A 27,270-nucleotide genomic window follows, 5' to 3' on the forward strand; every position below is an offset into this window, starting at 1 on the left:
CCTTGTGCTGCTCTGACGCCTGGTCTGGAGCTCGGTGGGGCCGCGTGGCGAGAGCCTGCTGATGGAGCCGCGGTGCTGCCACGTGGAGCAGGTGACAGCCTCCGATGGTCCTGCAGGACCGTTAGAAGATCCTGCAGGCGGAGAAGTCCATGGAGGCCGCTGTTGGCTCACTCATAACATGCACGGGCTCCTCATTGTGGTCCTGGAGCACGGGGAGCGTGAGCTCTGCTCTCGGAGGCTGGTGCGAGACAAAAAGCAAAGTGCTACGAACCGCCACGACTTCCACTCTAAAAACACCATAAAAGGCTGTGTCCTTAGGAGCTGGGCATGGGAGCCGTTCCCACCCACATTGCTGCAGCATGAGTCACTTGGCTATCACAACTGCTCCTGGTGTGGATGCCCTGCCGAAGATGCGGCGAGGAGCGGAGGGAGGAAGGGGAACTGCTCCGCAGCGCTGCCGGGGCGATGGAGAGTTACAAAGAAGAGGAAGGCACGCACGCTTGCGTGAACTCGCCTGAACTGCTGGCTGGTTTTGCTTTCGTTAGTATTTTTTGAGAGCTTCCAGAAAGTGCTGCTTGCTGGTGACGTGAAACTGAAGTATTTGCAGCAGAGGGCCTTCTGAATGAGCAGAAAAAATAAAAGTTTGCTTTTAGGAAGCACAGTAACTGCCACATGAATGTGAAGCTGGAATACCTCTCTGACGTGAAAGTATGTTTTATCCCCTATCTTTAAACTTTAAACTTAGTTTTTTTCTCTTCTTCTTCATCTTCATCATTCTCTTTCCTACGCCGGTGCAGGACTAGGCCAAGCTGCTTTTTTGACAGGCTGCGTCCACAGAGAGCTCCCTTAATATACCCATACCTGTGCCTCTTCTCCCACACGCAGGTATTGGGAAGTAAATCTGGGTTTGTTTTGGTTTCTTTCCCGAGGCGCCACCCACCTGCCCCGGCCCCAAAGATGGGGCGGTTATTGTTTTTCCCTTTTCCTTCCTTCCGCTCGATGAAGCCTTGGCTATCGGGGCTTACCGGATTAAGTCTGTCAGTGGGAAATTCTATAAAAAGCTTCCTTTATTTAGACGCCAGCCCAGTGATGACATCATGTGGGCAAGTTCTCCAAGTTTGTCCGGGCTGCGTGCGCAGAGGAAGAGGTAGCGGCCGTGGAGCTGTGTGCTTGCAAGGACGTCTCCATGGACCTGCTGGGTGGCCTGAGAGCGGGATCCTGTGCCAGAACAGGGGTCCCCATCTCCCAAAGAGAGCACCGAGAGGTCCTGCAGCAGGTGGTGTGGGTCACTCTCATCTCACCCCAGTCTCTGGCTGGTACATCTCCTGAAGGAAGCTTTTAAAGGCCGTGAAACCATAGCCATGGTTGTACTGCTCACCGCTTTTCAGGTTAGTCCTTTAATGTGTTCTTGTGCTGCTCCGGGCAGCAGCCACCCAGGCTCTGCTCCTGAGTGTCTCCTTGCTGGCCTTGAGGCAAAAAGGGCAGGTTTACGGATGCGTCTCCCAAAGGGCTGTGAGGAAGCAGGGAAACAAGCTGCTAGTCTGGAAACATGGCAGCGGGCAGGCAAACCCACGTGTCAGCGTGAAGGCAGGTGTGAACATCTCGTGGGTGTGCTGTGTGGCTTGGGGCAGAGGGAACGGGCAAGGTTGGACGCCAAAGGTGGCAGATTTTTAGCTATATTTTTTTGGCATTGTAACGAGAGTTTTGAAGTGGGGGGCAAGACCTATATTTGTGAAGGGTTAGCGTTAGCACAGGATTACTACTGTTTTTTTCTGCCATCACTTGTTTCTCATCCTTCTGCAAAACAAGTGGCTTCTTTCCTCCATGTGCCTACCTTTTAAGCTACTTTTCCATCCTTCCTCTGCGCAGCACCTGCTATGTTCACAGGTAAGAATGTGACCTAAACAAGGCCTCCAGGCAGAGGTTACCACTGGGCTTCGTTTACATCTTTGGATGAAAAAGCATCCTTTTGCGTGCTGGCTTTGTTTCAGTATTATTGTATGGTAGCACAGGCTTCTCCTTACCTGCCTGCAGGAATTCCCGGGTATTTCTTCAAGTCAGAGACCATTTCAGTGTTGGAATGGTACAGAACCCCCCGTTGTGATGCACTTAGCTGGCATCACAATTATTCTACTTGCCCTGGTAGTTTTGCAAACCTGAGGTTTACATAGTTTCTTGTTTTGTTTTTTTTTGTAAGGACTAAGCATAGTCTTTATTACCTGCCCTCGTCTGTTCTGCTGTGGCAGGTGGTGCTTTTCGGTGTGTGCTGCCTTTTGAGCAGCTCTGGCATCGATGCTTAGATGCCTTTTCAAAAGGGCCTTTGGGGTGCAGGTGGGGTGTGCTCGGAGCCCCTGGGGTTTCTGTGTGTGGGGTACGATAAAGTTGTCAGCCAGGACTGCTCGGCTCTGAAGGGATAAGGCTGACACTTTTGTGTTAAAAATATTCTTTAAAGTGTCAGAAAAATCTGTTTGTTATTCAGGCAGTGTATCCGAGACATAGCACCGTAGGGTTCCTGTGAAATGAGTGGAGCTGACGAACAGTTGCAGAAGGCCACGTGCAGTATTTGTTAACAAATGCCTGTCACCGCGTGAACCGTGTACACGCTGCACCTGATGGGCATGGCACGACCCACGCCTTTCTGGGGTAACGCTCACAGAGAGGAGCGCGGTGTGGCTGTTGGTGTCCCCTAAACCTCAGCGACCACCTTAGGGCTGGGGATATTTGGGGCTGAGCCACCAGTTGAGGCTGTCCATAACGAAGGTTTCCCAGTGCCCTGTTGGACCCAGGCTCTTGGTCAGAGGAGAGAGGCCGATTCCAAACCTGCGTGTGCCCGTGCCTGCTCTGCACCGCTGCTGCTCCACTTGTCAACGTGATCTTCCTCCCATCTTCTCCAACTCGATACCCTGAGCTATAAAAACAATAATAAAAATAAATCTGCACGGCACAAGCGTTCTGCACCTCGCTATGGATGGCTAGAATGCTCTGCTGTCTTTAGAAAGTTATTTTGCAACATGAGGTCATGTTAGTAGAAAATTCTGGGCTCCCGGGTCTCTGCCCTCCCGTACGAGAGAGAGGCCTCTTCTCACAGATAACCAGGGAGAGGACAAGAGGGAATGGCCTCAAGTTGCACCAGGGGAAATTCAGGTTGGAAACAGGGAGACATTTCTTCTCAGAAAGAGCAGTCAGGCATTGGGACGGGTTGCCCAGGGAGGCGGTGGAGCCACCGTTCCTGGGGGTGTTCAAGGAAAGGTTGGGCCTGGTGCTTGGGGATGTGGTTTAGTGGGTGACACTGGTGGTGGGGGGATAGTTGGAGCAGGTGATCTTGGAGGTTTTCTGCAACCCGATGATTCTACGGGAAATGGCTGGAGTGGGGCTGGGACCAGGTGGGCCCAGAGCTCCCTTCCCACCTCAGCCATCCCGTGGTTGTGTGAAAATACAGATTTACACGTGCCAGATTTAGATAGCGTCTTAGCATTGGATTGCCTAGAAAATGAGATCTTGGAGGCAGCAAAAAAAGTTTTTTTCCTAAGGTACCTTTGTTGTGTTCCCTGGTAAGAAAATCCAGCGTTCACAATACCACCTTAATTAACAAAGAAACAAGCATGTTTTTAACATTGGGAAGTAACATCTGATAATATTTGCTCTGTAGAATGGGTGTGGGGATTGGGTATTTTTAGCTGCAGCTATTCAAGTTGTTCTGTTATGACCTTCTCTCAATACCCTTTTATAACATTTTCTTGTAAGTATTTGTAATTGCAGTAGCTTTTTTCAGCCAAAGACGTGTTGCTGGGGGGAGAAGAGGGTGTAGCAGCCTATTTCTGGTAGGTGTGTGTGTGTCCGGTGATAGATTGTTGGTGTCGAAGAGGGTACGGTTTTAGAATAGGGTGCATCTTGGATGCACTCAAAGGACCTTTCCCAAGGCAGAGGGTTGGCTGCAACACTTGTAAGATTGCCATCGCCTGCTTCTTAAAAGCAGTTTAGGCTGTGATTTGTGAGCTCTCGGCCTCTCTCAAAAAGCTGAATTTGGACAAGAAGTGTAAAAGGTACTGGGCAGAGGAGCGGCATGCTGACAGAGATGCTGTGGTGTAAGAATCCTAGAGGAAGCAGGGTGTAATGAATGACAATCTAAATTTCAGGTGTCTGTGCAACAGTTTGGTCTATAGCTGACTGCTATAGATTGCTCCATCCTTCCCCGTGCAGCCGAATGGTTCAGGTCAATGTGTCAGGCTCGCTTTCTGTGCTGGCATCCCGTCTTTTGGGGACGGGACGGTCATGGCGCTGTCTCGCACAGGTTTGGGTCGGGGTCCCTCCTGGCTGCAGCACCTAGCAGTGGGGTTGGAGCTGTCTGGCTTAGGCTGAGCCTGGGGAAGGGATGAGAATGGTGTTTAAGTGGTTAATTGTTTATATTTTCTCAGCACCCAAATCAGTGAGGATTTTCTGCTAATGGGCAGTAAATTAAATTAAGAAACCGTTCCCCGAGCCAAGACTTGTTTTTTTTGTCCGCAACAAGCGCTTTCATGCTGTGGTGCGTTTTTAATGACCACAAGCGTGCGTGAAGCTGGGCTTAGAGCTGCTAGAAATGGCAGCAGAGCATCGTGAAGGTATTGAGACTGCACTCGGCCATTGGTCCAGCCTTGAGTCAGGAAAAAAACCTAAGCAGCTGCTCCCCAACACGCTGAGCGCGCTTTCTGCAGCTCGCTGGGGCGACAGCACTATGGGCAGGTATCGCTGAAGACTTTGCAAGGTGTTAGCTTGGGCAGTGATAGCCGAGTATTTTGTGTCCTAAGTAACACTCAGACTTTTGTTGCCCTTCTCGGTTTTGGGACCTTAAACATGATACTCTGGTTGCTTAAAAAAAATATATTAAAAATAAAAAGTGACTGTGCGTGTTAATGCATTCAGTGCTTTTTTCGGAGCTGTAAGCTTGGCACCAGGGCCTAAGTTTTCATGTGACACCCATGTTTAATTCTGAATCGCTCACTGGCAGCATCACTGTGGGCTTAGTGCATTTGTATGGTTGCTGAGTAAAAGACCAGTGGCAGCAGTGGAGGCTTCATCCTGGTGGTTTTGGGGTGAGGTATGGTGATACGGGGTCTGGCAGGAAGGAAGCACAGCGCATGGTAAAGAACAGAGAAACTGCTGGTGCTTGAAACTTGAGTGGGCAGAATATTGTCTGGAAACGGTCTCTTGCAGCAGGTCCGAGGGTTTGGTTCCTGATGGTACGTGTGGTCCCGGTGGGACGGGCAGGCAGCGCGGGCTGTACCAGCTGAGAGCCGCCTCGGTCCCAAATCCCCCGCGGCTGCTGTTAGCTGGGAGGGAGTTCAGGCTGTGATTCTACCGACAGCCCTCCCAGAACGAGCAGGGAGGGGAGAAACAATCTAGAAAAGCAAATATTTTGCGATTGTGTTGAGCAACAGTGTGTGCTTTTGTTTTCTGTCAATGGAAGGAAGTGGGAGAAATGTGTCATAGCTTTAGTGCATCACAGGCTTCGGTGCTGCAAACGAGATTGAGCGCAGTGGATCACAGATCAGGATCCAGGGGGTAATGTCTGTAAGGAAAAGATGCTTGGAGCAGCACGTGGGAAAGGCGCCGCTTGTGTTCAGCTGCAGCCGAGCATCTGTCAGAAGCAGGTGCCGAAGGAAAAAGAGCAGAAATAGAGAGAACCTCAGCTGAAGCGGTGTGTTTGCCTTCGGTTGTTTGAAACGCAAGCATCTCTCGCGGCTGCTTTGCAGGCTAGCAGTAGAAAAGCTTGTCCTGTGCGTTGCACGAGTGCTGTGGCTTTCATCACAGCGCTGAGTAACGCACTGCTACCTGCACTGCTGTGCTGCCACAGGTGCCTGCACGTATGGTGCTCTGCAGAGTGGTTCCTGGGGCTGCCGGGGTGGAGCACTAGCTTTGGGATGCTCTGTGGGATGGAGGCAGGAGGTGCGAAGCCTGAACGCCGCCGTGCAGCTTCCTGCAGCCCTGTGGTTCTGGGCTGAGGTCCCTGCAGTGCTGCTAGGCTGGCGTGTGCTGGCCCTGGTGCTCGTGTGCCCTGCCAGGTGGAGTGTGGGATATTTCTGCTCCTGGACTGAGTGGCAGGGGGGTCTGCGACCAGGGACTTGCGGTGAGAATCCAAGTCCCGGCACGCATGGGGATGGGTGAGCCCGTGGCACTCACAACTGCTACAAATAGGCAGTGGTGCAAAGCAGCCTGCAATAGTGAACTTTGATCTTGTAGAGATCAAAGAATTGGGAAAGTTTGTGCATGAAACGGCGACAAGAAACCGATGTTTAACACCTTTATTGGAGCACTTCCTTCCTTGATCCTGATGTGAGCAAAGACTGACGTTGGTACAGGAAAAATGAAGGCTGCTCTGGCTTATCGACAGCTGTTTTGTAGAGTCGAGGAGTTTTAGCTTGCTTTCTGCTGCTGGGGAGTAGTCATGGTGTCAAGGTGCTGGGACCAGGCAGATGAGCTCCTCTTGTCCTGTGCTTAGCCAGGACAAGGCTGCAGTGGCTGTGCTTTAGGGGCTGTGCATGCTCCAACGCAGGCTCCTCTGCTAGGCTGACAGTGGTGTTGACAAGCAAACAGGCTCCCATTTGCTCTCTGGAAAAGTTCTTCCTGCTAGTGACTTGATGTTTGTTAAAAATAACATGCAAAATCTCCGTGATTTTCTATTCTGAAGTGTTATTTCGGGGCCTGCAGTCATGTTCTAACTCCAGTGCGAATCTTACTCCTTGTATTGGCCCCACTCTTCACCTCAGGAAAGAATAAACGCCATTTCTTTGCTCCTTTCCTTATCAAAACACCCCCCCGCTGTTCTCAGGTGCATGTTTCTTGACAAACCGCATTTTCGGAGCGATCTTGTAGAGTGCCAAGTCCAGCTGCTCTTCAGGCAGGATGCGTTCAGCTCTCCCACATTCAGATCTTGGAGTATAAGGATGCCCGTTTCCCAAACTCCAGTGGAAAATCATCATCCTGTTTCTTCGTAGCAATTAACCAAATTAATGGACGTGCTTTAAGTAAAGTGTCTAAGTGTTGTTTCTCCTGGGTGAACGTTAGGTGCACTTATTTTTAAAATGCTTTTTCAAGTTCAAATCCTAACTCTTTTTTCTTAGCTGAACATGCCTTCAGAGAAGTCGGACTGCGTTTGCTTTTCACTGTCCTTTTGAAACCCCAGGCGATGCCTGATTTGTTTTCATTTGCTTCCAGGGGAGAACACCACCTGCACAAAAACACTGCAGTTCGGGACAAAAGCAAACAAAACGCAACTTCAGGCCAATCTTGCCCTAGCCAGTGGTGGGAGCTTCTTGCACTTCCTTCACGCTGTCAGGGCAGGGCCCTGCTGCTGTCTCACAGTTTATGGATTCCTGCATGTTTTCCATGGGCCAGATTTTTAAACTTTCTCTAACAGAAAGGCCGTGTAGCTAAATTGCCAGAAGCGACCAGGGGAGCAGCCTTGCAGCACGGTTTTTCTGTGCGTGTTGTCACCTGTGCCATGCAAGCTCCAGCTCTCGCTGGCACAACCCGTCTCAAACACTGTTATTAAAAGATGAAGTTTGCTGTGGTCCCCTCTCCCTTGCTTTTATCCCGCTTGTGTTGTTACTCGTATTGGAAACGGCTGCATCCCCAGGTGCTGTGGAACTTGGGCGAGGTGCTGGCGAAATTCCCGGCGCTTCCCGACGGCTCTGCCCGTGGATGCCTGCCCACGGGCTGTCCTCGGCCCCTCTCCTGCTGGGCGCGTGGCCAGGCGCTGAGCTCATGGGTAGGGCTCTTTCCCCAGAAACTGAGACAAATTACTGCCCCGTCCCGCTGCCGCGATCATCACAGGAGGTTTCAAAACCAAGCGTGGGGAAGAAGCCGGGCTGGCGAACCTGAGCTGCTGGTTTGTGCTGGGTTGGGTTGGCCTGCGAGGAGAGGTAGGGGTGGTGGGGGCTTGTGTCGTGACTAGGTCGTGTATGCCATGAATTGGTAAAGAAATGTAGAATATGGAATAGCTTGGTTGGAAGGGATCTACAGAGATCCTCGAGTCCAACTGAGAGGTGTAGGGTTGGAAGGATGTAAGGTTTCTGGCATTTTATCCTTGTAAGGAGTGCTTGGACATGCTGGTACGATCCCATATGAGTCTCCAGTGCTGCTCGGTGTCCCCTGGCAAGCACTCTGAGTGCTCCCACATGTCCTGGACCAGCAGAGTGCTGTCAGTCCCTGGCTCTTGCAGTTGTCCCTGTCCCCAGCAAGCATCCCCATCAAGTCCCTGTCCCCAACAAGTGTCCCCTTATCACGGCCTCGGGGCAGCGCTGTCATCGCTCTGCAGACCCAGAGCGCAGCCTCTCCGCAGCAGCACGGTGTGAACCACCTTTGCTGAGCCCTTCAGGGATGATTAAATGCTAGTTAGGAAATAATTAGGAAGTCCCCGGGGAGCGGTGGCACCCCACCGCAGCGATGGGGCTGTGCTTGGTGCCGTGGGCTCAGACCCTGGTTTTGGGCGCGATGGTTCAGCTGCTGTTGATCGCCTGGGGCTGGAGCCCTGCGGTGCATGCAGCGGGGTTTTGGTTACGGCCGGAGTTTGCATCCTCTTCCACGCTTACCAGCCCGCCTGGCTGCCTGCTCATCGCTCCCCCGAGCACCGTTTTGTTGCATTTAACTAATATTGCAGTAACGTTTTTGACTCGTGAACATCAGCACCCTTTCCTTTGCCGTGGCTGGAGAGTCGCGTGGCCGCCCCTCGTCGCGCAGGCTCAGCGGATCCATTTTTAGCATCAGCCCTGCGCTCCGTGTCAACCATGGTAAAGTGGTAACAGCCAAACGCCTTGTGAATCGTAAGCAGTATCTTGGAGCCCTGACCAAATTACCCAGATGTTGATTTCAACACCATTAAAAAAAAACAACTGGCTTTATTTTTACATCGACTCCTAAGCTGGTGAGCTGCCTTTAACAGCGTGTCCTACCCGATCCTTGCTGTTTCGTAAGCTCAAGGCTGCTGCTAGTACTGCATGTGCCGTGCGTCTGCCCCTCCAGTTGGATTTTATAAACATGTTTTCCACAAAGGGAAGAGGGGAGGCTTCTTGTGTGAACGCTTTCCTCCAAGGGAACATGACCATTACGTTTTCTTGTTTATATAAAATGGTGCTTTTGCACAAAATAGCAGAAATTCCAGCGAGCGTTCAGTTCGGGTAATCTTAGGAATTATCAACAGAAAGGAAGGGAAAGGTTATGTTGTAATTAAGAAAAGATTGCTTTAATGCTCCTTAAAATGCTGTGTGTCCTAATGCTGTACTGCAAAGTCGTAAAAGATCGCAGAGCTTGGGGAGACATTTTCTCAGTGCCTTTCCAGTGCTGGATCAGACACTTCTTGTTTCCCTGAAGTTTTCTGTTACTTGATGTGATTGCTTGGGGCTTCGGTAGTAGAAAAGTTAACAACAGTTACTGCTTTAGCATCTGGAGATGCTCTCTGAAGGTGGTGGAAGTCCAAGGAACTGCCAGCATCGTGGTCAGGGAGCGTCCTCGCACGGGCTGCCGTGTACAGACGGGTTCGGAGGCTGTGCCTTCTGCTTAAACCCATTACACTGCTCGAAGAAATGAGGGCAGTACCGGCAGAACCTCATTTAAAATACTTTTTTTCCTAGGAGCACAGGCATTGGTCTGGGTCATTGTAACAGCTCGAGCCACTTCTAAAAACGGAGTGCAGCCAGGGGCTTCGGCAAGCGGTGGGAGACCTGCACAGCCATACAGTCTCTCTTTAACTGAGTTTAGATAACTGCAGCTTAGGAACCATCAGCCTCAGCGCCTATTTTGGGTGAGTTTTCCAGAGGCAAGCTGTACCTCATTGTTAGTGGATTTTTCACTTCCTACCTATTTATCTCATTGGTTGTCCCAGTGCCTTTACATAATGGGACGTTTGTTATTTCCTTGTTTGCGTTTTAAAACGGCGCGGTCCCTCTGTGCCAAGGAGAGCACGGGCTGCTGGCAGCGCGGTCGCTGGCTTCTGTGTCCTGCTTGTTCCCGTATCCTTCACTAAGGACCCTCTCCAGCTCTCGTGGTGCCAAGGGGGAAATCTGAACCGTCGGCCAGGACGCGGGCCCTTGTCCCTTCGCATCAGACACTTGTTACGTGTCGGTAGCCTGGAGCTGGCAGTGGCAACCGAGCCTAAAAGCAGAAAAGACTTGAAAAAGAAAAAAGGAGATGCAGCAAAAGCTTTTAGCCCACCCAAAGTTGCCCTGCGCGTCTTGGAGGCAAAAATCGCCGTGGGAATGGTGAAAGGAAGAGCAGCGTGTCCCGTGGTGTTGCTGTGCGGGTCGAAAAGAATAAAGTACAGTGTGCCGCGAGGAGGGCTTGCCGGGAGGAGAGCCTGCGGTCTGGCAGATCCTTCCCAGAGCGTCCGAGGGCCGTTATTCCCCTGTTCAGCGGGGTGGAAGCGTTGTCTCGCCGCTCAGCCTGGGTTCTCGCTCAGCGCTTGCAGTGCGGCCGCTTCCAGGTCGTTTTATCCGGGTGCTGAATCCCCCTTTGGAGTTCGCCTCGCTGGATGCTGAGGTCCAGCCACACTTCCGTGCTTGGAAGTAGCGCTTGGATTTGTCCTGCCTGCTCCACGCTGGAGTGGAGAACGATCATCGCCGTGTCTTCCTGTGGCTTGCTGTTAAAGAAATGTAAGCTGCTCTTCCAGTCTTAAGCAACCAGAAGAAGTCAGTTCTTGAACTCTGTGTTTATACTGTTCCTTTCCAGCACCGTGCATCATCCAAAAGAGTTTTTTTTGTTTTTTTTTTTCTGGCTTTCTCGCTTTTTTATAGACACTGGAATGGAGGAAGGGGGGGAACGCGGAGTAGAGAGAAAATAAGTCTTCAGTTCCCAAAACAGCATGTGGACTTTTGCACTTCCCAGTTTACTTCTCTTTTTTTTTTTTTTTAGTGAGGTCAAGTAGAAATCATTTCAATAGTGAAGCTTAACAAAAAAAAAAAATTCATTCATCTTCATTTATTGTCGTCTGCAGAAAATGAGTTCCTAGCAGAAAGAGCCTAAAACAAATGTCTAGATGTTTTTTGTAGTTTTAAAATTTTTTTATTCCCTGTGAGGTCTAAAAATAGAAGCTGCCGAAGAATTGTTTGCAGACCCACAGTTCTGCTCGAGGGCTTCAGCTCACATCTAAAGCTGTGGCTTTTGGCATTGCGGCGGTTGTTCTTTGCAGAAGCACCGAAGCTGCTCTGCTGTAGTGTGAGCAGGGAGGAGCCGCTGTCAGAGCCCGTCTCCTTACTGGCCCTCTTTCTCCTCCCTGCTTCTCTCCTCCTGCCTCAGCCCTTGGTCGGAAAGCCTCCACCTGAGCCCCAAGGCACGCCGCGGCACATTTGCCTGAAAATGAGAGCGAGATGTAAGTGCTGGGAGCGTGGGGAGGAGGCTGAGGTTGCACTTACTGCCACGCACGGTGTTAGCCTCGGGGGGGGGGGGGGGGGGGGGGGGGGGTGGATAGCGTGGCAACGCAGCCTCACGTTTAAGTATTTCTGTAAGGAAAAGGCTTGGCCGATGCGTTTGCGTTTCACCGCGTTGCCGTAGTCTGGCGATACTTGCAGAAAAGTATTATCCTCGTCGTGCCCACAGCTTTCCATTGTGCTTTGCGACCTCGATGTAAACTGGGGGGACAGAGGAAAATGTGAGCAATTTGCATTGCAATGTGTGCCAGCCACGTTATAGGTTACTCAAGGGCAACGTATACGTACCATAGTCTGCGTTACGGGTTACTCAGCGCTAACTAATGGTGTCCACCTCAGCAAGGAACACGTGGGAAGTCGTCTGCCCCGGGGGGCTCTGAGGCACTGTGCTGGGGGGTGACGGCACAGGAACGGGAGGGAAAGTGCATCAGGAGTGCTCCCGAGTGAGGTTGGGTGAGGCCGTGTTGCCGAAGCAGGTTCTCGAGGTGGAAGTGAGCCGTGCTTCCTCTGGCGGGCACGCGCGCACGCTTCCCCCCTTGTTTCTAACAGCAGCGTCACACTTCGGAGCCAAGTCTCATTTCACACTTGTGCAACTAGCGCATTACTTCCATGGGTTGCTTAAGGTGAGAATTAAAAATTTGTTTAAGAGGGGAAAATCCCCCCCCCCTTTTTTTTACCTCCTTCTGCTAAAAATTAGTGCTTTGTCTCCGGCTGCCTTGATAAAACGCTGCCTCCAGCAGTCGTTGCAGACCATCCTGGTGCAGCAGAGGCGATGTTGGAGCTGTGGCCGCAGGACTCCTTAGGCTGATCCGCTGCAGCACGTCGGCTTTGTTCTGGGAAGGCCTGTCACCAACCGAAACGCCGCTCGGCTTCTGCATCCAAAGCTATGGGATGTGAGCGGTCCTCAAAGTCACGTGCGAAATGTGCACGTGCCTACACGGCGCAGAGCGCAGGCTGACAGCCTTCATGTCTCTTTTTTTTTTTCCTTTGTCGCTGCTAAAATTCGGAAGGAATACCAGTTCTGGAGGCTGTCACAACAACAGCTCCACGTTGGGCTCTGTTCTTTGAATTGCTTTTAGCTGGTTGGATGTGTTGGGTAGAAGCTGAAAGTGCTGGGAAGTAGCTCAGCCAGCCCCAGCTCTCCAGCCCTGGGGTAGGGCACAGAGCATCCTCTGCTTGCTGAGCCTCGGGTAGCGTGTCCGCTGGTGCAAAAGCGTCACGGGCTCTGAGGTGTGCCAGGGACGGAAAGCTCACCGACTCCTTGCTTCCTTCGCAGTGACTCCGTGGGAAGAGCGAGCCCGCGTGCGGAGAGCTTCCCGGCGTGCCTCTTCTCCCGGCTGCTGGCGCTGAGCTACGGCACCGCGGGGCTGCCGAGGACAGAGCTGCAGTGACCGGGTGGCGTGAGCCAGGCCGAGGGAACGGGCGTGCGGCTGGTGCTGCGGGACGGCCGGGATTCGTCGCGCCCTGTGGCGGAGACGTTGGCTCGGGGCGAGGAAGGCTCGCGGCCGGTTAGATGCCCGAAGGGGAGAGCGCAACTCCGGCTGAACGGATGCATCTCGGCACCTGATACCACGCTCAGGTAAGGGCGTGCTGCTGGGCACCGGGTTGCATTTCCACGCTCCTTTCTGACTCCAGGGATCGCTCCAAGAGCACTTGTGTGCTGCGGGTGCCTGTGCCAAGAAATTGAGACCTGTGCCGGCCAGTCTGTTCTGTCGTAGTCCTGGGTGTTCTCCAGCTGGGCTTCTTGGGACACTGCTAGTTGCATCAAGCAGCTTGTTGCAGAGGCTCACTTGGCTGCTACAAGTGCATCTGCTGAAGGAGGTGGATGTGTTTGTATAGGGATGGCTGTAACTTTCTCTGTTGTTCAGCATGTGGAGCTATTTCACTGATAGGACTAGAGGGAACAGCCTCAAGTTGCACCAGGGGAGGTTCAGTTTGGAAACGGGGCGACATTTCTTCTCAGAAAGAGCAGTCAGGCATTGGGCCGGGTTGCCTAGGGAGGTGGTGGAGTCACCGTCTCTGGGGGTGTTCAAGGAAAGGTTGGGCCTGGTGCTTGGGGACGTGGTTTAGTGGGTGACATTGGTGGTAGGGGGACGGTTGGACCAGGTGACCTTGGAGGTCTTTTCCAACCATTATGATTCCATGATTCAGATACGGTGCAAGCTTATTGGGACAGGAACTGGTATGAGCTTGCTGTAACATGTCTGCCACGCAGAAAGGGATCTGGAGGCAGTCATTTCCATGGACCCTCAAGACAGTTGAAACATTAACCCTGCAATTCAGCTGGCTTAGTGCTCCTTATGCTATTTAAAACACAAAAAAGCATGTCTGCGTGCTCTTGGGTTTGTCGTAGTCAAGGAAATAAACATGCAAACAGGATCTGCTGGATATTGGTTCATTCTGCCTGGTAGTAATTTTGTTCCTGAAGCCGTTATTCACTCTGTCAGTGCAAGTCTGATTTCCTTTCCTGTAGCCCGTCTGTAGCCGAGTGCCACTTTTTGGGCGAGTATCAAAGCCAGGGGCTGAGGCTGCCTAAAGCCATCGTCAGGAGGGGACAGGGAAGGTTTGTTTGGGTTGAAATCTCCCTCCTAGGATTTCTAGCGAAACCACTAGACGGCTGCGAGCGGAGGTCCTACAGCTCAACACCCGCCCCCACCCGAGGGCACGGCGCAGTTGTTGAGCAGAAGGACCTGGGTCCTGCCGCGCAAGGAGCTCGGGGTGCAGGCCGGAGCGTGCCGTGCCACCCCAGCCGGGGAGAGCTGTCATCTCCTGCTGCTTGGCGCCTACAGCTGGCTGCGAGTGCTCTGAAGCACACCGAGGTGCCTGTCTGTGCACTCGAATAAACCCTACCGGGGGATTTTTAGCGCTCTGTAGCCTGTTTCTTCCTGAGCTGCTCCTCCACGGGGCTGTGGGGCGGCTCTGCAGGGCTGCACGCCGCAGGGCATGTGAGAGCCAGCACCGCTGCTCGAGCTGCGGCTGCTGTGCCCTGGGGCACTGCCTCCTGGGGACACTGGGGGCTCAGCTCTGGCAGGTGTCCTGGGACAAACGGCTCAAGCTCAGCTCCTTTAGGCACGTTCCCCGCAGGAAAATCGCAGGGACTGGCTCGTACCGTAGGCAGCTAAAGGTTGTAAAATATGCTAAAACGTGCTTTTAAAATAGAAGGCGAAACAGGAACAGAGACGTGCTTAGTTTCGATGGTGGTGGATGTGGTCGTCAGTACGTACCTTGGTGACTTTATTCCACAGTAGCTTCAGTCTGATGCAAGCTAGTGCATTATTTAAGTACAGTGTGTCAAAACTTGCTTTATTTACTACTCCTTTTTTCCCTTATAGCAGTCTCTACTAGTTATTTGGGCGCATTCAGGGCTCCAACACACCTTAGCCCAAACTCATTTCCTCTTCAGGGCAATAGTTATCAATGACTTGCTGCTCAGAGGGGCAGCCAGCCTTAAAATCCCCATTCTCAGGGGCTCGGGTGCAGCTGGGCAGCACAGAAGTGCGCTGCTGCAGCAAGCGTGCAGGTTCTGTGCACTTTGCCCTGGGGAGATGAGGGGTGCAGGCAGCTGGGATGGCTCAGCTTGGGGAGGGAACTTGGGATTTTGCAATTTGGCTGCGTGCCTGTGTCGTGCTTGCCTTTTAATTTGCTGGAACTGGTGGGCACAGCGCAGACAGAAGAAACCAAAACACAGAGGCTGTAATCTCAAGTGCGCTGAGTGGCTGCTTCTCTGCAGGATAAAATATTGAAAAATTGCTTTGCAGAATATCCCCAAGTCTGGTCTAAGGTTGAGAACGTGATGCTATGCTTACTGAAAAGGAGATTTACTGGCATTTTCCCTCGAAAGCCCTTATGCCAGGTTATAACTGACCTACTGTCCAGCAAAAGAGCGAAGGCAACAGTGAGCACAGCCTGCACTGGTGCAGCATGACAGTATAAAATCAGCACATGTGTAAAAAGCCTGTATTTTCCCTGTAAGAAGGCCAAGAGAAAACTGGAAAGTCAGCAGCTGTGGCTCAGGAGGGGTTTGGCTGCTGGGAGGCTGAAGAGCAAGAGCTCAGCAGCGCCCGAGGAGGGAGGTTTGACACCAGGGTTCAGCTCACGCAGGAAACACGGGGCAGTGCCTGCTCTCACACTGCTGCTGGAAACGGTAGGTCCAGGGTGAAGTGCTGCTTGCTTCAAGCTCACTTGGTGTGAAAAATACTGGATTGGCACAACATCACTGCAGCTTCTCCGTTCAAAGGCTAGGAGTTGCTTTCTGGCAGGTCCCAACAGCAAAACTGTTCTGCGAGAAGGTCTCGGAGGCGTCAAATCCTGAACTGTGGCTGAAGTGAATTTCTTGTGAGGCACCTTCCCTTAGACCAATTTGTTTGGTGCTGCCTTCCTGCAGCACCATGGAAGTTCAACGACTAGTTTAAATGCAGAGCATAGATTTAGATACTCCACTTTCCCTAAGTATTTACTGTTATGTATGATAATGATTTTATGGGACAAAAAAAAAGATATCTGTGGCTTCTTAGGGAGTAAGCTTGACTTAAAGGTAATAGTGTTTGCACACAGTCACGTGTTTTTGGTGCAGACACCTTCGTGCTGCTGCCAACACTTGAAATCCACACGGTGAATTAATATCAGAAAAGTTGTTCTCATCTAGGGAAAACTTCAGTGTTTTGTGAAGAGTTTGCATTTGCTCATGGCTAGGTAGGTATTCAGTGTGGGTTGGCAATAACGCGCGTTTTCACGGAGCATCTTTTTTGCTTGCTGTTACTGGGGTTAGTTCTTCATCCCTTAAATCATAAACTGGGAGCTGCAAATTTTGTGGGAGATGGCAGACTGTGGGTTTTTTCTTCTACTCATTATTTTTAAAAGAAACTACTTGGGAACTCTGTTTGTTAGTTAAATTCCATGGCTTGAGGCTTTCTGTTGCTTGTATCATAGCAAAATCATCTACTACCCTAATGGTTAATGCCTTTTCGTTCCTTTTCGTGGCTGCTTCACAATGGGGGATTGTCACCAAAAAAAAAAAAAAAAAAGGGAAAATACAGTGCACACAGGAGAAAATTGGGCAGCTGGAGGAAGCCATTGGAGTTGTGTATCTAGGGGAAAAAAGGAAGTCCTAAGCCTGGTGTATGTGAGTGGAGAAGCGAGGTAAGTATGGGCTTTAGCTAATTGAACCCATGTTGTTGGTTGGGGTTCGGAGCCAGGCAGCCCGCTCTTACCCCGGTGCCATTTCTGTGATGTGAGGGCATTTTCTGTTTGTTCTGGTTTCATTCAAACTAAGCAGTCGCTGCTGGCTCTTCCATGGGGATTTTGGGGGGTGGCAGCTGGCCTTGTCCACCAGCACCCCCTGTGCTGGCTGCACGAATGGGCAGACGAGCGAAAGCGAGCACAGCTCCGCCTTGTCCCATTGCCATCAGCCATCTCGTCTGCTTTTGAGTTGTCTTCTAAATTCGGGTCGACGAGCAGCAGAAAGAGAACCAGCACGCGTGTTCCAGGCAGGAGATGCAAAACGGGCTACTTTGCATTAGTCTGGGGCTTCTGGCTGCTGGGAGGCTTTCATGTAGGCTGAAGACAAAAGAAATGTGGTCTTGCTGCTTTCTTCTGCTGTGGGAACCCTCCATTGTCACCAAGTAGCTCTTCCTCTGGTTATTCTATTACAGCATGAGGTTAGAGACAGAATAATTTCCACTTCGTAAACACCTTGCACGTTTAATTTGACACACAGTTTTATTTTTCCCTCCGGCCTGCGGAAGGTTTGTATTTTTAGCAGCACCTAAAGGGTGTCATTTCTTCGGCCTCATAACAATCGGAAAATGATGTAAGGAGGGAGTGGGGTCAGGAAAGCATTTGCCTCTGATTTAAACTTCTCAGAAGAAAGCCACACGAAGGAGAAGATAAAGATATGTCAGAGGACACGGTGAGACTGTCACTCAGACCTTGCATCGTGAAAAAATGAAGCCACAGTTAGCATGTGTTAAGCAAAAGCCAGGGGAGCATTTTGAGTAAGATCCATGGCTCGGAAAAGTAGAACAACATGCGGTTTAATGTATTTGTCCTTGCTGTGTTCTGGCTGGGGAGTGAATAACGGGGAAATTCCCTTCCTGCTGCGGATTGAAAGAGTTTGCTCTTTAAAGAGCCTCAGCCAACATGCATCCTACCCCCAGAGAGGGGACCGAGGTGCTTCCTCGGGGGAGGTCAGGGCAGCTCCGGGTTCCCACTCGTTTGCAGCGACAGCTCAGAGTGAGCAAGCGGGATTTGCTTTGGGGTTGTGGATGCGAGCTGGTGTCTTCTTTTCAGAAAGCAGCAATCTTTCCTGCTTGCTTTCCCGCTTACCTGTAGCGGTTCTGACATCGAGTGGCTGATTCAAACGTTGCTCGTCGGTCTCAGTGCTGTCTATTGGTCTGTGGGTGTCCTCAAATTAACGTGGGCAAACAGAAAAGGACATTTTTAACTGATCACTTAAGTGAAAACAAGGTGGGTAGGGCTTTTCTTCTGACCCTGCAGCCGGTTAGGATTCACTGTGTGCTGTGTTTTCCCATAACGGGTCCCACATATACTCCGTGCTTCAAGCCCTGCAAGAAATCTCTGGACTGTGTTATTAAAGCCGCTCAGCTTTCAGATGTTCTGGGTAAATCACTGGATGATTCATTGTGTGGCAGTGGGGAAAATAGTTTATGGTTGCGGTGGCTCTTAACAGTTTTTTCCCGGCCCTGCCGAATCTTTTGACAGCAGGCAAAATCTCCTCGGAGCAGGCAAAAGCAGCCTGACTTTCTAACGAACTATTCTAAGAGGTTTTGTCCTCATAAGCTGTCAGAAACTTCCAAACTCTAAGCCATTTGGAAAACCCCGTTAGAGCTGTGTTCCCTGTGTTCCCTCCCTCTTGAAATGCAACCTTCCCATCTGGGACCTGCGGAGACGTGGCCGCGTGGGGGATAATGCGACATGACTTCCCAGAGCTCGTCCTGCCCGCTGCGAGTAGGGTTCATAATTCGCGGCAGAAGCGTGGGGAGCGCTTGGAAAAAATAATAATAAGAACTGAGCGCTGCGGGAAGGGGAGCAAGGGGAAGGTACCAGCAGATGGAAAATGCCGGGGCTGGCTGGAGTCTGCCCGGTTACAAAGTGGTTGGGAATGGGGGCTGGGGGTGTCCCCCGTGGGCTGGGGGTGTCCCCACTGCCTCCTCCCTGCCGGGGGACAGGGTGGCTCCTGGAGCCCGAAGGTGTGGGTGGCGTTGCTTGCAGCGCTCCGGCACCTTGCCAGCCTGGGGAGGTGACGTGGCCGTCTTGGCTGGGCCGTGCATGGCAGCATGCGCCGCACGGGGCAGCTCCCAAGCTCTCACAGGAGGAGGAGGACGTGGTGGAGCTGCTCTCCGCTCTCGCAGCCTCCTTGCTTTCTCCTCCGGGCTCAGCTTTGTTCGGCAGGGAGGGTGCTCCCGTGGGTCTGTACGAGGAGGCGTTTGCGATTGACGACTGAGCCCCACGTGGATCACAAAGCAGCTGGGGGCTCTGTGGTCACCTCGCTGCCCCGTTGCCCTTCTCGTAGGGATGCGTGTGGATGCTGATCGTCCAGAGGCCATTTAATCGCGTGCGCACTTCAACGGGCAAACATTTCTCCTCTTAGCGTTGTCTTTGACGTTGAGTCAGCCTTCGGATGTCCCTACAGCTCTGATGGCTTCACACCCAGAGCTGAGGGCAAGAGTTGGGCGTTTTGCTCTCGTCCCGTAAATGCTCAGCGGTGCAGCTGGCGTGCAACCGCGTGGTGCAGGGGCTCTGCGGTAAGCACGGCTGGTTTCCTCGTCTCCGTTTTAAAAGCTTGGTGTCTTTCCTACAGGCATGTGTGTGCCTAGAACAAAGGCACAGCGTCTCATCCTCCAGCCTGCTTTGCAGACAAAGCTCCCACTTGCTCAAATTCAGTTGTTCCCCATGCAGAGCGAGGAGCTGGCAGTCGTGCTGGGTGCATGCGAGCTCCACACATGCTTTGTATGGAGGCTTTTCAATCTCAGCCTAATTTTAGCTTTGGGATAAGGCTGGAAGCTAAAGTTGTCAGCAAAGCTTTTTCCTATTAGCACTTGCCTAAAATATTTCCCATGCTGTGTACACATTTACTTATCTCCTTCTCTCTTTTTTTTCCCCTCTGCCTTACAGCTTCTGACATGAAGAAAGATATAGACACTTTAATAACCCAGGAAAAAGCGGAGATCGTTGCCAAGTATGAGAAGGTACCAAGCTCGTGCTTTCCCCCAGCACGCTAAGGCTGCAACTATTTAATCAGGTGGTCAAGCAGGGATGCTCCAAAGCATCTCCACCATAACCCATCTCTCCCTGCCCGCACATCCCCTCTCACGTTGTCCCCAGACTTTCTCGTGGATCCTATCCTTTGGCTCAGGCCAGAGTTTGAAAGGTCCTGGGATTCCAGTGCCGCCTGGAGCAGAGACGCCCCCCCCAAAGCTGGATGGTGCAGATTTTTCTCCTGCTTGCATTGTGTTTCTCTCTTTAGAGCAGGTTTTAGTCTCCAGGCCTGTTGCTCTGTGCTCACGTGGGGGCTGGGGCGGAGCGGGGTGCGGGCACTGGGGTGTTCCCACTGCTGGGGGTGGCTCACGGGCATCCCTTCTGCTTCCAGGGCAGGCAGGAGGGAGCCGAGATCGACCCGTGGGAAGATGCCGATTTCACGCTGTATAAAGTTACCGACCGGTTTGGGTTCCTGCAGTAAGTCCTGCTCTCCTCTCCTGTCCTTCCCCAGCGCGTGCTCGTGCGGGGTGCCCTCTGCACAGCGTGGCAGGGCTGGCATCCTGGCTCCAGGCTGCTCTGTGGCTTGGCTCCGTAAGCCCCAGATGCTGGAGGAGAGGCTGGGGGCACCTCCTCCCTCAGCCACGCTGGAAACACGCTGCTTTGAATCTGCTGCAAGGCAACGTTCAGAGCCCTCCAAAACTGCCTCAAAATGCTCACGGTGACCTTCATGACCAAAAAAAAAAAAAAAGTTTTGAGATAACCACTTGGTAGGAAAGGTGTTTGTTTTGTTGTTTTTTTTTTAAAGGGGGGGGGTTCAGGATGTCCTTTTGCTTGTTGTCTTCTTTGGGGAAGAGGGATTTCCCATCACGTGGTGTCAGAAGCTGCAGGCTGGTGCTCGTGCACCTCCTTGGAGGCCTGTGGCATTTGTTTGAAGGAGATCCTCCTGCGTTTGCCCCTGCTGATGCAGGGCTGTGTAGGAAGGGAAGAGATATCTGATCATTCTTCCTTCCCTTAGGAAATCCTTGCCCTAAGCAGGGCACGAAGGAATTAAATGCACGCCTTTTGGCTGGGGAGAACGTTTAAAGAGCTGTTTCTTTCAGATTTACAACAGAAGTAAGAATAGTGGGTGTCCTGTCTGCAGCAGGGGGGATTCAAAGCACTTGCTGTTCAGAATTCCCCTGCTTTTTTTAATGGATGCCCAAATGTGCACAGGGTTTCCAGCAATATCTGTGCTTGATATCCCCCCAGCAGCTCCCACGGGGTTTTGGCTGGTGCCTCGGGCAGGCTGTGGCCCAGAGGGGCAGCTGTAGGACGGGCACGAAGTCCTGGAGCCGCGTGGCTCTGGTGCGTGGCTCCCTGCAGAGGGACCCGCAGCACCCGGTGCTCCTCACCCTGCTCACGCCCAGGCTAACCTTGTCATCCCTTGCTTTTCCAGTGAGCAGGAGCTGCCGACCCGCACCGCCTTGGAGGAGAAGGTGAGAGCTGTCGGCTTTGCTGGTGCGGTTCTCAGATCCTTATAAGCTTGTTTTTAGGGAAACAAATGTGCAAGTGAGAGCGCAACAAGCGGAGGTGGGGACTCTGCATGCTGCAGCTCCGGGACCGCTTGTTGGAGCTTTCATTTGTAGTGCCAGGCACCTCTCTTCCGCCACGCTGCAGCGAAACCTCACGTTTTAAAGCGCATTTTGCACATTTTTTCCTCCTGGGAAAAGCTTCCCTCGATTGGGCTGCGGCATGGCGCTGAATGGCTGCATCTTAAGAAGGGGACTGAAGGCACAGGGGAAGACAGCAGTGGTTGTGGGTAACCCTGCTCCATCCTCCTCTGCCCCGACCCGGCAGCATGCCCTCCTGCAGGGACACGAGGCTGTTTGCAGAAAAAAAAGCCATTTTATTCTGAGATAGAGCCAAGCCTCCCTGTGCACCGTGCCACAGCTGCAGGAGGTTAAAGCTCACCTGGAAAGTGGAGATGTCTGTGTGGGCTTTTGTGGCAAGTAACAGCTCTTTGCTTCGGTTCATCTAATAAAATACTTTGCCTCGGAGGGACCGGTTTGGTGCCTGGTTTATGGATGTTTGGCTGCTCCACTGGGATCCTGCTAGCTGGGACTAAAGCGTCTCATGTCCACCTGCCTTCTGGCAGAGGTGAAGCAGAATGGTCTGAGGCTCGCTGAACCTGGAAGGATTTTGTTGTCAAGGGCTGCTCCTCCTGGAAATGCTTTCTGTCTGCTAAGCCGGTGTCTCTCCTTGTTTATACACTGCATTTTTAATGACTGGGGGTTGAAATTGCCAGCTCCTGCAAACACCTCTGGATTATTCCTGGCCCCAGCAAGAGGTGTTTACGTGTAGCTGAATGCAAAGTTCAGCTGTTAGAAATTTCAAACTAAAGAGAATGAAGTTTTATTCTTTCGGAAAGTATATTCAGAGGCTTTTTTCTTACATTTGTCTTGTCTTCTTCCCCCTTACACCAGCAAAAACAGCAGGAAATTGAACGCGTGGACAAGTGGCTGAAGATGCTGAAGAAATGGGGCAAATACAGAAACAGTGACAAGGTGAGGTGGAAAAGAGCACGTGCGAGGCGGGATGTGGTGGTGCAACCTTTGAATCAGGCTTTCAGAAAGTTGAGGGAGAAACCAGAGATCACTGGAAAATATTGCCTAGTTCTACCCATTAGTCTTTAAAATTTTCAGTCTTTCCTTGAGCTTGCTGCTTTACCGGTAGAGGGAATGTCTTGTTCTGACGAGACTGTTATTAAAAATGGTTTCCTAAAAGCCGCCTGCGTGTTTGCACTTAGCTTACCTATGCAAGCAGGAGCACAGCAGAAACATTCTCATGCCCTGCCTGCGAGAGCAGGGGGTGCCTCGTGCCCCAGGCTGTTTGTGTCTCCAGCGCCTGGGAATCGCAAGGGAGGCGTGAGGGGTACGGTGCAGCTGATGTTCCGTGTAATCCTGATGTTCCGTGTAATCCACGCGTTGGTAAAGCAGACTTAAAGCAGAAACCTCTTTAACCTAATGGCAGACTTCAGACCCTTGCTGGGCACGGACAGGAGCACTGTGCCTGCTGTGCGCTTTGGGCAAGGTGGACGTGCTGCCTTTCTGCGTGGGATTTCGGAGTCTCGTGCTCCCCAGGGGCCAGCCTTGGAAAGATGCATGCCAAGTCCTTTGGGCTCACGTAGATGGATGCTTCCCAGCAGCATCAGCAACCCTTACAGCCTGGGGGCCCAGCAGCTTGTGGTGGGCTCTGCTGGCTGTATGGCACCCTTTGGGGTGTCCCGAGGGACGGGGGCCCCATGTACAGCCCCAGAGGAGGCCCCAGGAGCCGAGCAGGATTTTCACCGCCCAGCTGCTTCTTGGCTTTTGGTTTCTGGCTCGCGAGGTGCCTGACCAGCCATCTACCAGCAGGCCTCTTGCGGGTCTTTGTGTCAGAAAACCGCAGAGCTCTTGTCATGGAATAAATGACGTTATTATTTATACCAGCCCCTAAATGGTTCGTGACTCCTGGACACAGAAGAGGCATTGTCCCCTGGAGGACTCGAGCCTGGCTGCCCTGGCAGTCGGCGTCAGCCCCCTCAGCGGATGGAGGGAGCATAAAGGAGCTTTGACTCGGTCCTGATGGTCCTGGCAGCCCGGTGGCACTGCTCACAGGCCGGCCTGTGCTGCTGCTGGTAGCCACCGGGGAGTGCCTCAAGCTGCCACACAGCCCGGTGCTCAGTGCCGAGTGGCAGGGAGCAAGACCCTAGGAGGCACAACAAGAAGTGCTTTCAAAAAAAAAAAGCAGGTTGCATCCTTCACCTGGATGTCTTTCCATCCCCGTCCGTCCTTTGTGTGGACCGCTATGCTGTTTGCATCCTTTTTTATTAAAGGAGAGACGCTGCACCACCCCGTGCTCCGTGGGAGCAGAGAAGCTGCTTGGAGATGCACGTTGCCATGAGCTGACGGCTGGCTGCAGCTCACAAATGGACTTGGAAGGACAGCAAAGAAAGGAAAACCTGCTGCTGGGAGCGCAGTGATGCCCTTCAACCACTTGCGTTTTTTCCTAGCTAAGGAGGCACGATGAGCTCTCGGTCTGATTTTTGCAGTGTGCAGCGGGTTGGGTTTGTTCCTTCCCTGAGCAGTCAGCCTGTCGGCTGCATGGCTGCTCGTCTTCACGGTTGTTTTCAGCACTTCACTGCCGTGACAGAAGCCCAAGTGTCACAAGACGCCGTCTGCCTGCTATTTTAATAAAGGCTTGGCTGTCGTCTTAGGGAAAAAACCTCTTGCTGAAGCCAGGAGCCTTATATTTGATCTTCGTTTTGATAGAGCCTGTGCAGAGGGGCCCTGGGCTCCTTGTGCAGGCGGGTGTCTTTTGCAGCACCTCTCAGCACTTGCATGGGACTCAGGTCGTTGCCTCGGCTTGCCTGTTGTGAAACGTGTGCTGCGCAGCTGGGAAGGGAGTGAGCTGCTGAACTTCTCACGTGTGGACCAAAAGCTGCCCCAAGAGGACCCGCAGGCTTTCTCCTGGAGAGGAGAGAAGGGCCATGGTGGAACTGTCTTCCCCCCATCTCTGACACCCTACCAGGAAGGCCGTGCCGTCCCCAGGCATGTCCCATGTCCCCCAGCCCGGGGGGCATTGGTTCAGCAGTGGCTGGCAGGCTGGGGAAGGCTGCACGCCTGGCTGTGCTCTGTTTTGCTCCCTGAGCAGCGTGTCCCTGTGTGCTGCTGGCCACTGGCTGCCTGTTGCGGCTGCCGCAGATGCTAGGGACCAAGGCAGGAGAAGCCCTGGTGTATTGCCTGGCCCAGCGTGGCACGGCTACACCTAAAATCATTCCTGGTATAACCTGTTTGGAGACGAGCAACAAATTGGATTGCCGTAATTAAAGCGATGCCCTGGGGCTCCTGGTGCTTCTCACCCTGTCAGATCTGTCTGCGGAGCTGTTCCAGACATGCTGTATAGCAGTGTGATTTCATTTCAGCAGAAACACAGGTGACACCGGTGCTGTTCCTAGCATGAATGTCAGGCTGATGTCACGGTGCCTTTCCCTGGCTCTACGTGCCGTCTTCTGGCTTCCACAAAGGAAACGATGAGAAAATACACAAGTCCGTGCAAAGAGCACGTGGTCCTGCAGAGCTGATGTATGCCAAACCTGTGAAAAAGTATTAAATCGTCTAACTCAGGGTGCAGCACCGGGTGGTGTGTGTCCCCTTCCCTGCTCTTTTAACCCATATGACCGGGTTTAGGATTCTAGGAAATGCCCTGATAGTGCTACGTAAGCATGCGCAGTTAAGGCAGCACAGTTTAGGGGGAAAAAGGCTGTGCTGAGTGCGCTCCGACAGCAGGGTGACTTGCTCGTTGTAGCTCCGGAGTAACGGGATTTCAGCCAGAAGCATCAGTCCCGTGGGACTGAGAGCTGCGGAGAGGACGTGGCCTCTGTCTGCACCGTTTGCAGGCTGCTTGCTGCTGCTGGCTGTGGGGAGCAGGACCTTTGGAGAGGGATGGCTTTGGCCAAAGACGTCAGGTTTTTAGACAAAGCCTCTCTCTGCACGCAGGCGTGGCCTCATCTCTGCTAAAGGTCACTGGGCTGCTGGGCGCTCCATCCAGTGCATGCTCGCAGGGCGGTTTGGGATGAATCAGGGCTCTGTAGGGACGGGCACAGACCCCCGGGAGGGAGCAGTCTGCTCCTGCTGGGGCCAGCCTGGTGACGTTTGGCAGGGCAGGGGCAGTCCGAGTCAGGTTTTGCCCCCGCTGCGGTGCTGCCAGCAGGAACATCCCAGGGGAGAACAAGGCTTGCGCTATTGAGCAAGCCTCTCTGCCGTGGCCATCACATCTGCATCCTCCTTGCCACATGTCCACCGGGGCGGTGGAAGGCTCCACGTCTGGGGTTTGCCAGAGGACTGTTGCTAAAAATGAATAATATTTCCCTGTAGTATTATACATTTTCAGCTGTTTGGGGGGTTCAGGCTCTCACCTTCCTTTTCCCAGCAGCTCTATCTGCCCTGGCAGCAAGGGGAAGCCGAGACACTTCCTAAGGGAGGACTTCTCAGCTGGCCCTCACTTCTCTGTAGGCTTTACTCACAAGGACTTCTGGCTTCCTTCCTCGTTATGCTGAAGTAAGCGAAGGCAGGCAGCATTTTCCTCTTTCCCAAAGGTGGCTGTTGTAGTAAATGTACGTGCCTACCCCGAAGGAAATGAGAAAGGGGGCTGCCCCCTGCTGCAGGCTGTTGGAGACGTGGAGAGTATACTGAGAGGCTTGAAAGTGAACTAGCCATGCCTGCCCCAGATTTGGGTATTACTCCTGCAGTCCCTTCCTGGTGGGCTGTGCACGTGGCTGGGAAGCTAAGTGACAGACACCAACATTTGAAAGCGGGCTGAAATGGGCATGTTCTGTTTTTAAAGCTGCCCTCCCACCCCTAGCCCTTTCTAAGGGCTTCAGCCACCAGCATCTCCAGCTGTAAAGCGTGAAGGTGTTTGCTCCTCCTGCTGAGCTGCAGCTCGTCTGCTTGGGTCGTGGTCCTGGCCCTCCTTCCCCAGCTGCAAGCATGGAGCAGTTTATTAGAGCCAAGAGATGGTGACCTTGAGGGTTCTTCATTTTTCCCATGGAGTGGGGTTCCCATCACCTGCGCTTCCTTCCCTGCACAATTCCCTCTTTTGATGATAACTTCCCTCTTTTCCTTCAAGTCTCCCGAAGAAGGAAAATTGCTCGTTTTTACTCCATGTGACTCACGGCACTGAGGTTTTATCACTTGCACTTTTGGAGGCGGGGGGAGGAGGAAGGCCCTCAGATAAATAACAGAGAGCCATTTCGGTTTGGTTCGATCGCAGCATGTTTTGTAACTCCCTTGTTTCTGCTGCACTCGCATGCAGAGAAAATCAGTAGAGACAGTTGCTACATGCCAGTGAGGGCTGCGCTCGTTACAGTACAACAATAACAGTTCAGAGAATGCAAAACAAAATAATTTTCTTCCCACAAGCCGAGCATCTTGCTCTACCTTGGCAACTGTCAGCTGATCTCTCCTAACGCTTCGGAAATAAATAAAAATAAATAAATCGTGGGATGATTTTAACTGAATGGGTATGTACTCTGTTTCCTTGATCCCATCTCATCTTGTTCTTCGTCATCTTGTTCTTCATAAAGTCACGAAGGCTTGCAGGAGCCGGGCTTGGTGTGCTTCTTACCAGTGCAGCTTCGGAGCACTCCCTCTAACCACATTCGTTTGCGTCCTCAGCATCTTTCATGCTGATTTAATCACTCCCAGGTAACTCAACCCAAATATGAGCTGGAGCCATGGGGACAGAGGTGTCTGGCAAAGCTTCGAGGCTTGCTGTCCTAAAGTTTTGCCTTTATTACATTTTTATGTTTACATCCTTCTTTAGTGTGACTAGGATAGGGTTATTTCTTTGCCTGTCCCCTAGCCTGTGTCTATCTGAGCCCTCCTCACTCATCCCACACCAGCTCTTCTGGCCAAGAGCCGTCCCTGCTGTGCTTTGCACAGCCCCTAACGCAGTGAGCATCGTGCCACAGTGCAGGCAGCGACAGAGTAGAGCTGCGAGTCTTTAACCTTGTGCCCAGGCCTGTGCTAAAAATTCAGGTGAGAAGAGAAAAAGCTGATTGCGCGAGATGCACCAGGAAGGAAAGGTGGCAGCAGCAGAGGGTGGGAAGGCAGAGCTGCAGGACCACGACCAGAAA

General features: G+C 52.3%; 1 protein-coding gene across 9 annotated transcripts in view; it reads left to right on the plus strand.

Annotated features, from left to right (window-relative positions):
* The window catches only part of LOC310900173 (uncharacterized protein), an 80,220-nt gene that overhangs the window by 35,522 nt on the left and 17,428 nt on the right, over nt 1–27,270 (plus strand). For 6 of the 9 annotated variants that reach the window (XM_083837674.1, XM_083837678.1, XM_083837675.1 and 3 more), the window contains 5 exons: nt 12,676–12,978; nt 19,533–19,606; nt 20,008–20,093; nt 21,052–21,091; nt 22,079–22,159. In XM_083837674.1, coding sequence (XP_083693800.1) covers nt 19,541–19,606; nt 20,008–20,093; nt 21,052–21,091; nt 22,079–22,159 — 273 coding nt within the window. In that variant the 5' untranslated portion in view covers nt 12,676–12,978; nt 19,533–19,540. Of the gene's footprint in view, nt 1–728; nt 1,389–10,727; nt 11,342–12,675; nt 12,979–19,532; nt 19,607–20,007; nt 20,094–21,051; nt 21,092–22,078; nt 22,160–27,270 lie in introns of those variants that run through there. The other 3 variants (XM_083837677.1, XM_083837679.1, XM_083837682.1) reach the window with 3 other exon arrangements.

The sequence above is a fragment of the Anser anser genome (genome assembly GCF_964211835.1).
Source record: "Anser anser genome assembly, chromosome: 5".
NCBI lineage: Eukaryota > Metazoa > Chordata > Aves > Anseriformes > Anatidae > Anser > Anser anser.